The 14,003-nt window shown below is 35.7% G+C and overlaps 1 protein-coding gene across 5 annotated transcripts in view; it reads left to right on the forward strand.

Moving 5' to 3' along the window:
* The window catches only part of CD36 (CD36 molecule (thrombospondin receptor)), a 60,173-nt gene that overhangs the window by 31,978 nt on the left and 14,192 nt on the right, over positions 1 to 14,003 (forward strand). For all 5 annotated transcript variants that reach the window (XR_001361415.1, XM_005862925.2, XM_005862924.2 and 2 more), the window contains 3 exons: positions 7,262 to 7,422; positions 12,291 to 12,438; positions 12,870 to 13,049. Coding sequence is in view for 4 of the 5 variants with exons in the window: in XM_005862925.2 (XP_005862987.1) it covers positions 7,262 to 7,422; positions 12,291 to 12,438; positions 12,870 to 13,049 (489 nt within the window). In the remaining variant the exon portion in view is untranslated. The remainder of the gene's footprint in view (positions 1 to 7,261; positions 7,423 to 12,290; positions 12,439 to 12,869; positions 13,050 to 14,003) is intronic.

A 14,003-nucleotide genomic window follows, 5' to 3' on the forward strand; every position in this document is an offset into this window, starting at 1 on the left:
GTGTAAAAAAAAAAAAAAAAAAAAAAAAAAAAAAAAAAAAAAAAACCAACACAGCTAAACAGGAGAAAACCTTTCAAGGAGAATTTATGATGACTCTCTTTTAGAAAGATCTTTGCACAGTCTGTAACAAAAGTCATTGTTCTAGTGTGATAGTCTATAGGAAAAACTGATGGGACATGAGATGCAATGGCAGTTTGGACGGAGGGACTAAGTTAGGAGAGAGAGTAGAACAAACTACATATCTAGTCTCGTGACTAAGAGAATGTGTACCTTAGAAGAATACAACACAGAGGTTTTGTTATCAATGGTCTGATATGAACACCGGTGCAGATTTCAAATGTCAGAGTTCAGGTGGATTTTATTATGACTACACAGATAAAACTAAACTGGATTTGCTTTCCGGAGAATATGAATGTAGAGACAAAGGGGCAGAGAGAATACTCTATGACTTGTGCATAATTCAGAGGTAGGAAGGCAAAACAGAAAATGGAAAGAAATGATTTTAAATGAAGAAATAAAAACAAAAGATTGTAATTTGGGGGCAGTTAATAGGAGGCCAACACTCAAGGAAAGAGAATAAAATGTTCTCAGGCAGATGAAAATCAAGGAAATAATGGTTAAAACATGGTCAATATAATTTTGAAAGTATAATTTCAGTAGGATAGGGTAATAAAGGGGGCATGAAATAAAGAAATAGAGTTTTTTCTCTTCTTGTTTTGAAATGAGGGTGTACTGTGCAATCTTTTACAAGACAAAAGGTATGAATCCTTCTAGACTCTAGAAGAAGGAAGAGGTACAAAACTGAAATTTGAGAGAAGAATGAGTTCCCTGAACCTATTAAATGATGGTTTGCATTGTATCCCAGTTACATATCCATCAACTAAGACAATATCAGAATCCCTTCAATAGTTAGAGTCTTTGGTACATTTGTTACTGAGCCTGATTTTTGTCTCACGTTTCTATATAATCATGTTGAATTGACAATTTTGGTCACATTAAGATGCTGGAACTTTTTCTTTGTTTAAATAAGGCTTCATTTTTTTCCCCTTTAGTTTACAAAACTATTTTTTAAACAAGACTGGCATATGTATCTGTTTAGCATATAGTAAGAGTCAAATGGCTGAATTATATACAAACTCAGGAGCCGATTGTCTTACCCCTGCCTCAGGAGCACTTACGATATTGCTGTTATATTAGAAATATGTACAAGATTTTGTACTGGCCACTTTGTGTTTACCATTGAAACTCATTGAAAATGATTTTCTTTATTTAATTGACTAATAGCAAATTGATAAAGTTATTACCGGTACACTAGCACTATTAAAAAAAAGAATTAAAGTATTTAGTTAAAAAATATTAGAAAATCATCTTGTATTATTGTTATTTATAAAATATAGGGTTGGAATCTCTGATACCATCCAGTTCTAAAAACTGACACCCTGACACTAGCATTTGAAATGGTCTAAACTAGCTCAGAAATTTTCTTTCATATATGAAGTTTACGCTTTATTTCCAAGGGATGTTTTTTAGGGACTTCATGCTTTTTTAATGGATCATAGTGGAAAACTTTCTTACCATTTTTTTGTACTGCGATTTCTAATGATTTGTGTTGAGTCAGCAAGTTTATGTAATCTTGCTAAGTAGATTAAAAGCCAATGGCTCAAGCTGCTACAAATGTGCAAGGCACTTTGGAAAAAGGTCAAAGTTCTGCCACCACTTACAAAAGATAATTTATCACTCCACTTTGTTAATGTTACTTGATAAATGCTTAGTGAATATTGTGTAACATAAATAATTTTAAATACATTTTAATTTAATTTCCCTAGAATATTAACCATAGAACACCAAGAATGGAATTAAAGTGTTCCTTTTATTTGCCTATTAAAAGACAAATGTTCAGTTATATCATCATTCAATTATACCATCCTTTTTTCCTCCAATTCTTGAAAGAATGATCCTTTTAGTAGCTTAAAATAAATGCTTTCAGAAAAAGTAAATTGAAATAACAATTATCTCTGTTCACTAAAATGACTAGGTTTTTTAATCAATAGACCACATTTTAATAATATACATTAATTTATATTTATATTAATTTCACATATATGCTTATAGTATTTCTACATATAACAAAATAGTTCATACATTTTCTAGCATTTAAAATTTAAAAATAAATGTCTGAAGTATTAGTTGTTAAATAATGTAGGATTTTTAAAAATTTAGTGACAATATCTGAGTATATGAAATGATTTAGAACAAATTTTAAATTAATATAGCAGTAAAAATGGGTTAAACACTAGAAATATTGCATTTTAACTGCATTAATAAAATCACTTAAAAACAATGTTTCAAGAAATAGCAGGTAAGCATATATAATTTTCTTCCTCCAGCCCAATATAATATGAACATAATTTAATTTTCATGCCAAATACTAAATCTCTCATTTTAATTTCCCACATAAACTTTGGGAGAAAATTTCCTGAATTTTAGAAATATTAAGTTCAATCTGTTTCACTGAATTTTATTCTGGATTTTAATTGGTAACTTGATAATCTGAGACTAAGGCCATTTTTTGACTCAGCACACACACACACACAGACACACATACACACACACACACACACAATGCATATGAAAATGAGAACTGTTTTTGAAATTGGGGAAAGTGCTTGTAACTGATCCTAACAGAACAACTTGTGGTAGTGAGTGGGGAGATAAAATATTTGTTTAGTTGCTGCTTTTTAAGGAAGTTTTTATTTCACTGGAGTGAGTATAAATATAAAAACAATTAAGTAGCAGAAAAATAAGTTTCATGGGATAGTGCATGACTTATTGCCACATGACTTGTTTAGATAGTAAATAATATAAATGACACCATTAAAGCAGTCTGGGAATAAATTACATTAGCATTTTCCTTCTATAGAGTGGGTAGGATTTGTATAGTAATAATAGCTAACATGTTTATTGAATGCTTGCTGTGTTCTAACTCTTTTTTTAAGTGTTCATATTTATAACAAACTATAAAGATAAATATTTAATTAAACTATATTCAACTAATTTTGACTTTCAAAAATATTAATTCATATGGCTTAACCTAATATTATTATTCCCATTTTACGCATCAGAAAACTGAGATACAAAATAATTTAACCTGCCTGAGTTTAAATGATTAATACAAGACCAAACTAAGGATCAAACTCATAGCATCTTAAATTCATTTTGACCACTTCATTCTATGCTTTGAGGGAAGAAGCCACTGTACTTGGTCAAGTGAGGGGGTAGGATAAGGGGATCTAACTCATAGATTATAATCTGCTATACCTGATTCTGCCTCTTATTGTTTTACTAGATGCCTGGTGCACAAAAATTTGTGCACTCGGGAGGGTCCCTCAGCCGGGCCTGTGCCCACTCGCAGTCTGGGACCCCTCAGGGAATGACCATCTGCTGGTTTAGGCCCGCTCCCTGGGAGATTGGGTCTAAGGTGGCAATCAGACATCCCTCTGGCAGCCCGGGAGCCCTCCGGGGGTGTCCACTTGCCAGCGGGGAGCAGACCTAAACTGCAGTCAGACATCCTTAGCGCTGCTGAGGAAGCGGGAGAGGCTCCCACCACCACCACTGTACTGGCAGCCATCAGCCTGGCTTGTGGCTGAGCAGAGCTCCCCTTGTGGGAGCGCACTGACCACGAGGGGGCAGCTCCTGCATTGAGCGTCTGCCCCCTGGTGGTCAGCGTGTGTCATAGTGACCAGTGATTCCCAGTTGCTCTGCTGTTAGGGTCAATTTGCATATTACCCTTTTATTATATGCCTGGTGCATGGGTGGGGGCTGGCTGGTTTGCCCTGAAGGGTGTCCCGGATCAGGGTGAGGGTCCCGCTGGGGTGCTTGGCCAGCCTGGGTGAGTGGCTGATGGCTGTTCGCAGGCTGGCCACAGCCCCTTTAGGGTGGGGGTACCCGCTGGGGCGCCTGGCCAGCCTGGGTGAGGGGCTGATAGCTGTTTGAAGGCTGGCCAAGGCCGCAGTAGGGATCCTTATCCCATGAAGGTGTGGCCAGCCTGGGTGAGGGGCTGATGACTGTTCGCAGGCTGGCCAAGGCCTCCAGCCACCCAAGCTCCCAGTGGTGGCTGGCTGAAAGCAGGTATCTGGGATTTATTTAGCTTCTATAATTGAAACTTTGTTGCCTTTTGCGGAGGCCACAGCAGGCCAGGGCAGGCAGGAAGCTTGGCTTCCTCCATCGCCAGGGAAACCAAGCCTCCTGCTTGCTCCAGCTCCACGGCTGCCAGCCACCATCTTGGTTGGGTGAATTTGCATATAGTAGCTCTGATTGGCTGGTGGGTGTGGCTTGGGCATAGCAAAGGTATGGTCAATTAGCATCTTTGTCTTTTATTCATGTAGATAATATTCTTGAGAAATTGATATATTTTCTACAACTTTACTGTCCATATTAAACACATAAGAAGACATCAAGGTCATTTTAATAATTACATACACTAAAGTTGTATGATGAGTCATGTAGATGAGTACTGCTTTTCTGCAACAATAATAAAGCGAGCATGTGACTAGAGAGAAGATATTACTATCACAAACATCTGCTTTCAAGTTAATAAAACAGAATAGAAGTTTCAAAGCCAATGGCTTTCAAACCCAGCTGGAGACCATGCCATAGGAGTCATCAGGTTGGAATCCAGCCATCGCTGGGGCTGGATAGTCTGTATACTTAAAGTCAGAGACAGATACTGATTACATAATGATCAGCTTTATACTTCAAATTTAGCCAAGGATTTGCAAAATAGGCTAGATAGCCCAAATCCAATTTTAAATTCACAAAGGCATAAAATCGTTTGCTCCTTTTAAAAGAAGAACTTGTGACATAGTCAATCTTGGTGGTCAAAGGGTGTCTATACAATGTTCTAATACGTAATGTTAGGATCAGAAGAAATGCATTCCTATTTTGATTGTTGCAATATTTTTGTCTCTGAACAAATCATGACAATATGGAAACTATAGAAAATTATAGTGAAAATGCCCAGTTTCTTTATTATCTGCCACTAAATTGTCATATGTCATTGAATCAGACATCTGTTTTCTGTTTTCTCTAGGACCCATTTCTACCTCTGAAAAAAATTGGATAGGTTTAGATGACCCTAAATTTAACAATTGGCAAATCAAAGCATTCATTTCAATGTTCGCATTTAAAAAGAAAAAGAAATCTTCTGATTAATAATTAAGGCAAAGTGGTGTATTGGCCTTTAGAAGAAAGGCATATTAGGACTTTCAAGATTAAATGCATATGCATTAGGGTGAGGGAGGTATTCTGTCCTACCAAGGATATCCCGTCATATTCCCTTTTCAATTCCATAAGCATTTATTGATTTTCTTTCATTAAGAACTGAACTAAGATAAGTGGCTTGAGAGGTACATGATAAATAATTGATATTGCATTAGTCCTTAAGATTCTTGGAGTGTGAGAGTAATGTGTACAAATATAGGTTCATGTGTGTTTTCCTCTCATATGTCTCTTGAAATGGGTAAATTAATACAGCACACAGCTACTATATAGATTTCAGCTTCAGCATCCTCATTATACATCTTTACATTTAGAAAAATAGCCATGATACATGATCTGCCTGTGATTTTGTCTTAATATGAGGCTTGTTAGTACCGGAATCTAACTTTCTGGGAGAGAATGGCAAGTTTTTCAAGGATAATTGGTTGTGAAAGGAATAGGGCCCACCATCACTTTAGCAGCTCCAGTGTAACCAGTGTCAGTGATTGCAACAGCAGGGATTTTGTAATGGCATTTTCAATTGGTGCCTTGTTCTCCCCCAAGGAATTGCCTTAGTCTTTGCTTTAAGCAATATGTAAAGTTTCCTGAAGATATGAAACTCAGTTTTACTTTTACCAACTAAGTGCAGAGGTGACAGAAAATAGCCTGGTGTAAAAGAGGACTGGTCTAAGGGTCAGGGCCTGGGATTCTCAGTGTACTTCTACGACGATATGCCTAGATTATCCATGGGCCAGCCACCTGGCTTCTCAGAGCCTCAGTACTAGAAAATGTGGTAATAATGTCCAATGTCCTTTCCTGATTCATCATTCTATGAACTGACGCTTCCAGGTGAAGGAAACAAATAGATCAGATTGTGTTCCTATATTTATGGGCCTCTTTAGGTTCATGTTCTGTGAAATAGTTTTCTTCCTCTTCCTCTAGCACACCGAGGGAAGTTGGAGCTTTCTGCCTGGGCATTTTTACAAGGTTCTTCATTGGAAATACTGCCTGCCACAAAATCACCTTTGTTGGCACTAGTTACTATAGCTTCATAGACTTCCGGCCCCGAGAGCAAAAGCCACAGAAAGAAACTGGGAGAGCATCTAAAATTCCCTTCTTTTACAGATAATGAGGTTAGCCCTCTGGGGTTAGGTGGCTTTCCACTCAGTCCCACAGCTCCTAAAGAAAGGGACAGATTTTCCAAAATAGGGTTTTCTGATTCTGTCATTGGTATTTTGTTTTTCCACTACAAAGAGTGTCCACAACGTTTAATAGATTTCACAAAAGAATACTAGGACGACTTCCTTATTTAATCCTTTTATTGAAATCATAGTATCCTAATAATAATGAATTAGACTATTGTAATGTTTGGGTACATGTACTATTGGGTTGCTGCAGATATACTGAGAAATAGGGGAAGCCATATTGAGCATGATTTTGAAGTGAGGAGGTCAATTGTGTGTTTCTTATTCGGAAGCATTTGTTTTCTTAATTTAATTAACCTTAAGTGATCATCCCCTGAAGTCTCCAGCTTTTGAAGAAAAGCAAATAGTGTCCATGACCACTAGACTTTTCTCTCAATTTTTCTGTTTTTGCCTCATCAGCCCAACTCACTTATTGCAGAAGAAAAGTTAATGTTCCACATGATAAGAACTTTTTGGAAGAGCTTTAATACAATTTGCTTAATAAATTGTGTTGTTCCTAACTGCTGCAATATTGCCGAAGGGTCACTGTCGAAGGCTTGCCAATGATTGGCCTTAAGATCAGCAGACGTGTGCAGTATTACACAGAGATTCTTTTTGTAAAAGGTTAACTAAAGACGTTGCTACGATGATTTGTTGAAACATTTCTGTTGCAAGTGAGTGGCGAGATTGCAAAGGTTCTCATGTATGAAGGTACTTGCGCCTGGTCTTCTCATTGGCTAATTACAGGTGAAAACACCCAGAAGTGCCCTTATTTACTACAAAGAAATAACCCAAGCTTGTTTTGTGTGTGTTTTTTATAGGAAGTTGTCCTTGAAGAAGGTACAACTGCTTTTAAAAACTGGGTTAAAACAGGCACTGAAGTTTACAGACAGTTTTGGATCTTTGATGTGCAAAATCCAGAGGAAGTGATGGTTAACAGCACCAATGTCAAGGTGAAGCAAGTAGGTCCTTATACATACAGGTGAGTCCCCTCTAGTAAGTGCCACTCTTTCCTTGACCATATGTATTTCTGAAAAGGCTTCCATATGATAAATGCCATTGATTTGAAAGGGACTTATATTATCTTGTCAATCATATACATTGAAATATTTTGTTTATGCTTGTATAGAATCCTGATCTAAAGACTTATTGATTATAAGAAGTATCTATTTAGGTTTAAATTGACTAGCATCAATTAACTCCTACGTTTAAGGAGTTGCAGGCGTTTTACACTTGTGGAATATATTCTCCATGACTCTGAAATATGTGTGATCCATAGAAAAAGATATCTATCAGAATTTTAAAAACTAGACGACTTTAACATTTTAAGAGTGAATGTATAGATTACATTAGTGGTTCTCAAAGTATGGTCCCTAGGCTAGCAGCATCAGCATCACACTGGGAACTTGGTAAAAATGCAAATTTTCAGACTCTATCCCAGACCAAGTCAATCAAAGACTCTTGGGTTAGAAATCAAAAATAAGCTTTACAAACCTCTCTGGGTGATGCCAATACACACTCAAATTTGAAAACCACATTAAACTGATGTTACACAACCGCAGTAGCTACTAAGGTTTTCTATTCAAACTACTAGTAATTCCCAGCTCAAATGGGGGTTTCTATTTATTCAGTAGACTCGTTATTACATATTTCCCAGTGCTGAGACTGAATATGCTATAACTTTATCCTAAATTTCCTAATAATTTAACATGCTTTGGAATGGCATCTTGGACTATTAAAACTAAGAGGGAAATAATAGCCAGAACTTTTCATCTTGTAATTAAATAAAACTGACATCAGGGATGTGATAGGATTTGTTCATGTTCATACAAACCTAGGAACTGGTAACTCCTAGATTTTTGTATGTTTTCCCCTACTTAAGTTATAGACTATGTCTTTTTACCCACTATCAAGTAAGAAAAAAAGCAGAGATTGAGCTGTTACAAACACTAACCTTAACCAAGGATTAGGCATATATTTACGAGATCCATATGGAAGCATAATTAAATTCTGCCGTATCATTTGATATATAAAGGTGTGATATCTTTTTTCTCAAGGATTACAACTAGTTACATACCATAATCAATTCTTACCACAAATATATATATATTTAACCATTTTTAAATAATTTATAGTTTTAGTATCTTTTTTGTTTTAGATCATCTATAATTGTATATTTTTTCTCTCCACATATTATTATTATATTTCTATAGTAACAACTCACGCTCAAAATATAATGAAATAATGATACTTGTGAAGGTAGTGCCTGTTGTAATAGCACATGATGTATAAAAGGCCATGGTGCTTGTGGTGTCCTAGCAATTATTCCATGTCTCCTGTGTCTGTGCATATGTCTGTAACCATTTACAACTCTGTCCAAGAAGACTTGATTTTTGTTATTACAAAAAAAAAAACAAGCTTACTTTAGAAAGAATATTCATTTTTTTCATGCTCTTACAGTTTTGTGTTATTATCAAAAGCCTATATGAATATCTTGTTTCAAAAAATGTTGCAGATATGATGTGTACCTATGACAATCTAGAAGTCACATGTGACCAAATGAATATTGAAGTATATTGCTTAAAAATCATAATCTGATTAATTGAATGCATGTGAGGAAAAAGAATAGTTGTTAGAATTTGAAAATTTATATTTTCTGTTTAAATTTTTGTTTGTGGGGAGGTTATGTTTGTTTTTTACTTTATGGAGAATGTGGGGAAACATTAACATAATATTGAATCTAGTCCTAGCCCTACTCTGATAGGTGACAAGTAATATATATTTTATTCTTAGAGGCTCTAACCTCTAAAGGACAAAAGAGGGTGGGTTAGATGCACTCAATTCATTTGAAGAGGCGATGATGGGAGGGTTGGAGGAAACCAGTTGGATTTGCAGCTAATGTTTATAAACAATAAATTTCTACTTATATAACAATTGTCAACATAAGAAACATTCAAACCTGTGAAGAATTTTTGTGAGATTTTTTTGAGCCTGATTGTTGACAATGGCTGGGGAGCAAAATCTCAACGGATTGAGATAAAGCTCCTGAGAATGGCAGTTGTGCATCTTATTTTATACATTACAATCAAAAGAGATGCTGCAAGTGGGTTACATGAAATCCACTGGTGATAGATTAAGGGAGTGGGAGAAAGCACAGTGGGAAACCTCTGGGATTGGATGAAAAGTAAAATGATAGACACATGCATTTTTTACATAGGTGGGTACAGGCTAGTTAACAGTCAACAATTAACATGATAAAACAGTGAGGATTTCTGGACTCTGTCCCAGTGTACTGGTTGTGCCCTGTGAGGTCTGGGAAAGGGGAGTTACCCTGACATTCCAAAGGAATGTTCTCAGATGCAAAAGACAATAGACAGGCTTAGTTAAGGTAAATATTGACCTTTGTCAGGGAAGATACCAGCCTAGGACATGACTGCCCACCATAAACTGCTTTTAGCTAAAGAGGGTTTAATTTCAGATCCACCCTTTGTGGTTACTCTAGCTCTCTGAGTTTATAAGGATGCCGTGCAGGCCTTCATTGAGCCACTCAGATTAGCATGTGGCTGCTTTTCATCCACACAACGTTAAAGAGATTTTTTATCAGGTTGGGGTCATCCTGTCTCACCAATGTCACCGTCATTGAGTCATTAGAGTCTGCTGGCATGCCTTAAGTAATGGAAACCACCTTTCAGAAAAAGGGAATAGCTTGAGAATCTTACACCTGTTGAGGTGAAGCTACCGCCCCATAAATTATGCTCTGAATCCAGGTGAAATTGGCAGTGTAGGAAGGTATTCTGTCTCAAACAGAACCACAGGCTTATTTGGCTGATGGCTGCTTACGTGACTTTGATGAAATTTTTATTGGTGAGGTATGACATGGTGCAAAGCATAGAATTTCCAGGACTGAGATCTTAATGGCACTTATTCCGACATTCACCATCTCTGTTGCTCTATGAATATTTAGTAAATCCTTCAGAATATTCTCAAATCTCAAACATATATAATGTTTGAGTTACTTTGTTTTTTGCAGGAACACAAAGAAAGCAGTCTTGGGGAAAAATATAAGGCAGATTACTCCCTTTGACATTCTTAACCAAAACTTTCCAAAACCTGCCTGCATTCTAATTTTTAAACCAAAAAATTGAGTGATTATGTTCTTTTTTAAAAAGCACATTCTATTAACAGGCCTCAGTTTAAAGGATTTTTCTCAGTGAGTGCCATCTACTGGTATAATGTTGTAAGTACAGTTTAAATAAGCTAGAATTTAGGTCACAATTTTATACCTATTATTTCAACTTTAAATGTTAATAACATGTAATATAATTTTAAATTTACATCTATATAAGAGAAAATAGTAAATGACTAGTAATATACTGTCCTGGGTGCTGATTTAGATTTTTATGTTCTTTGTATGTATTTAGTACCCCCATAAGAATAAATAATAAAGCTTTGATTAAATGATATTAAAAATAAAATCTTTTTCTAGATGATTGGGAGTTCTCTTTTGAAATAATGTGAGCCATTAATTAATTTGTTCATTCAAAAATATTTATGGAGAACTCACCATGCACCAGGCACTGAGCTGGAGGGACAAAACACTCATAATCCGTACCCTACAGAAAGTTACATTTTTTTTTTATACCTGAGTGAAAAGTATTGGTTTTTACATTTCAATTACATGTTTTTATCAGTCTTTACCTTAGTTAACTATTCACCTTACATCATAAACATTAACTATATTATAGTGCAACAAATGATGTGTCCATTATTTCATCTCAGCGAATATCTTGTACTTGCCAAGATTTTTTTCTCCACAGTAATCGCCCTTCAATACATTCCTAAAATGTAGTTGGTAACATGAAACTAGATATGTTAGAGCCAATGAACACTGATTTAATACTAGTCAGGATTCAATATATGGGAAAGGGAGGGAAATTAGTCTGGAGTAAATTATATGCCATTAGTTATCTTTATTCTCATTAAAGTACTGAAAAATATGGAACAGCCAGCGCTGGGTAGATTATGTATTTTGAGCATTCTTTCTAAGACAATGTGTTCTTCATATTCCCCTGCTTAAACCTTTCTCCTGTCCCCTCCTTACCCTAGGATAAAGGCTAAACATTTGAGTGTGAGATACAAGCCTTTATGTTTGAGATCTTGCTTATTTCCTACCACTCTCCTTACTCTCTCACTTTATAATCCAACCAAATTCTACCATTTGCATTTCTAAAAATACACCAGGTTCTTCTTACCTTATATGTGCCACTTTCAAACCTGTTTCCCCTAACTAAACTTCTTTTTGTAATTCAGACCACTTACAGTATGTGGAATTGCTACAAAATGTGTCTTGACCCTTATCCCCACCATGACCATCCCAAGTCTGGATTTGTATCTGTTCTGTTTAACCATGAAGTCTGTAAACTCCTGAAATAACACATAATATTATGTGTAAATTTAAGACCCCTTTCTCTAATTTGCTAGAGAACCAGCATGGGCTTATGCCAATGGTTTAGCGCAGTGGTCGGCAAACTGTGGCTCGCGAGCCACATGCGGCTCTTTGGCCCCTTAAGTGTGGCTCTTCCACAAAATACTGATTTCTGCGCATGGGCCACGAAGTTTCAATCGCACTGTATGTGCACGCCCGCACGTGGTATTTTGCGGAAGAGCCACACTCAAGGGGCCAAAGAGCCACATGTGGCTCGCAAGCCGCAGTTTGCCGACCACTGGTTTAGCGTAAGTTCTGATGTATTCTATATATTCAAAAATATTTGTTGTATGAATGAATGACATTTGAGGCCTAACGTTCACGTGAAACAATAATTTTGAATTTTATTTACTTCTCTATTTCAGAGTTCGTTATCTCTCCAAGGAAAACATAACCCATGACCCTCTGAGAAACACAGTCTCTTTTGTACAGCCCAATGGTGCCATCTTTGAACCTTCCCTGTCAGTTGGATCAGAGAATGACACTTTCACTGTTCTCAATCTGGCTGTCGCTGTGAGTAGACAAACAAAATGATTTGTTTTGAAATGCTCTAGAATCCACTATAATTAATCTCAATATTAGAACTCTCACTAGATAGTATTTATTCTGCTCCTATGTCCTTATTTGAATAGAGTTTTGGTCATTAAGAAAGATGAAAAAAATCAACTGAATTGGAAGACCACTTCAAGTGTATCCTTGGGAAAAAATAGGACTTAATTTTGAAAGACTTCTTCTTGTAACTGAAACTGAGGCACTCAAATGTGCTTATCTAGGGATTAGAAAAATTATACTTTTAGCTCTGGCAAGATTTGGCAGTCATTTTAGAAAAATAGTTTTTTAAATTTTTTATTAAAATTAATTCTCATATTTAATCCATTTATTTGTTAAATATTTAATACTATAAATGGTGTCTTTACACAGTTTTTTGTTGTTGTTTTTTGTAGGCTGCAGCCCATCTCTATCCAAATCCATTTGTTCAAGCGGTACTCAACTCATTTATCAAAAAGTCAAAGTCATCTCTGTTTCAAAGGAGAAGTGTGAGAGAACTATTGTGGGGCTATACGGATCCGTTCTTGAGTGTGGTACCATACCCACTTCCTAGAACAGTTGGTGTGTTTTATCCCGTGAGTACCAAATATCAATGTTGATATTGTTTTACTTTCATTGGATAAATAAAATGGCATTGGAAATCTATAATTTTATAATTTAGTGTGTTAGCCATATTTATTATCTGGGAATATATATTCTAATTTTTAAAAATCATTTTTCTCACATCCTGCAGCTTTTCAAGTTTATAAAATTTACTTATATAAATTTAACAATTAAATTTTTAATTAAGAAGATGATATTTAATCAGGATTTCTTTATTTTATAAATAAACACTTCGTCTAAAATTAAGTTATGCTGGTAAGGCTTTGAACACTATTTTCAGTTTTGACTTCTGAAAAAATCAAGTTTAGTGCCAACATTTTAATTGTGTTAAATGTATTAGTTCTATCATTCCTCCTTCTCTAGACCTCTTACAAATTGTTTTAATATAAATTTAAAGCCTAAATTTACACACACGACACTGATAAATTAGCAATGTCCTATCTTATGGAGTTTATTAATAAGAATTCCTACGGTCTATAAATGAAATGACAATTTGAAGATTAAGGAAAATGTGAACTTAGTGATAGACTTAGCTATAGCTCAATGTTTTGAATTATAAATAAGACAAGCTAACCCTCAAATTGGAATTTTGACAATGATTTGACACTCTATGTCAGGGGTGGGCAAACTTTTTGACTCGAGGGCCACAATGGGTTCTTTAACTGGACCGGAGGGCCGGAACAAAAGCATGGATGGAGTGTTTGTGTGAACTAATATAAATTCAAACTAAACATCATTACATAAAAGGGTACAGTCTTTTTTTTTTTTAGTTTTATTCATTTCAAACAGGCCGTAGTTTGCCCACGGCTGCTCTATGAGCTATTAGTTATATTCTCCAGTTCATTGTTGTTATTTTACTTTTAGAAAGTGTTCATGATTGCAACATTATCAATTAAGTATCAATGTAGAAAGCCTAAGGGATCAGA

Source organism: Myotis brandtii, unplaced genomic scaffold (genome assembly GCF_000412655.1).
Source record: "Myotis brandtii unplaced genomic scaffold, ASM41265v1 scaffold17, whole genome shotgun sequence".
NCBI lineage: Eukaryota > Metazoa > Chordata > Mammalia > Chiroptera > Vespertilionidae > Myotis > Myotis brandtii.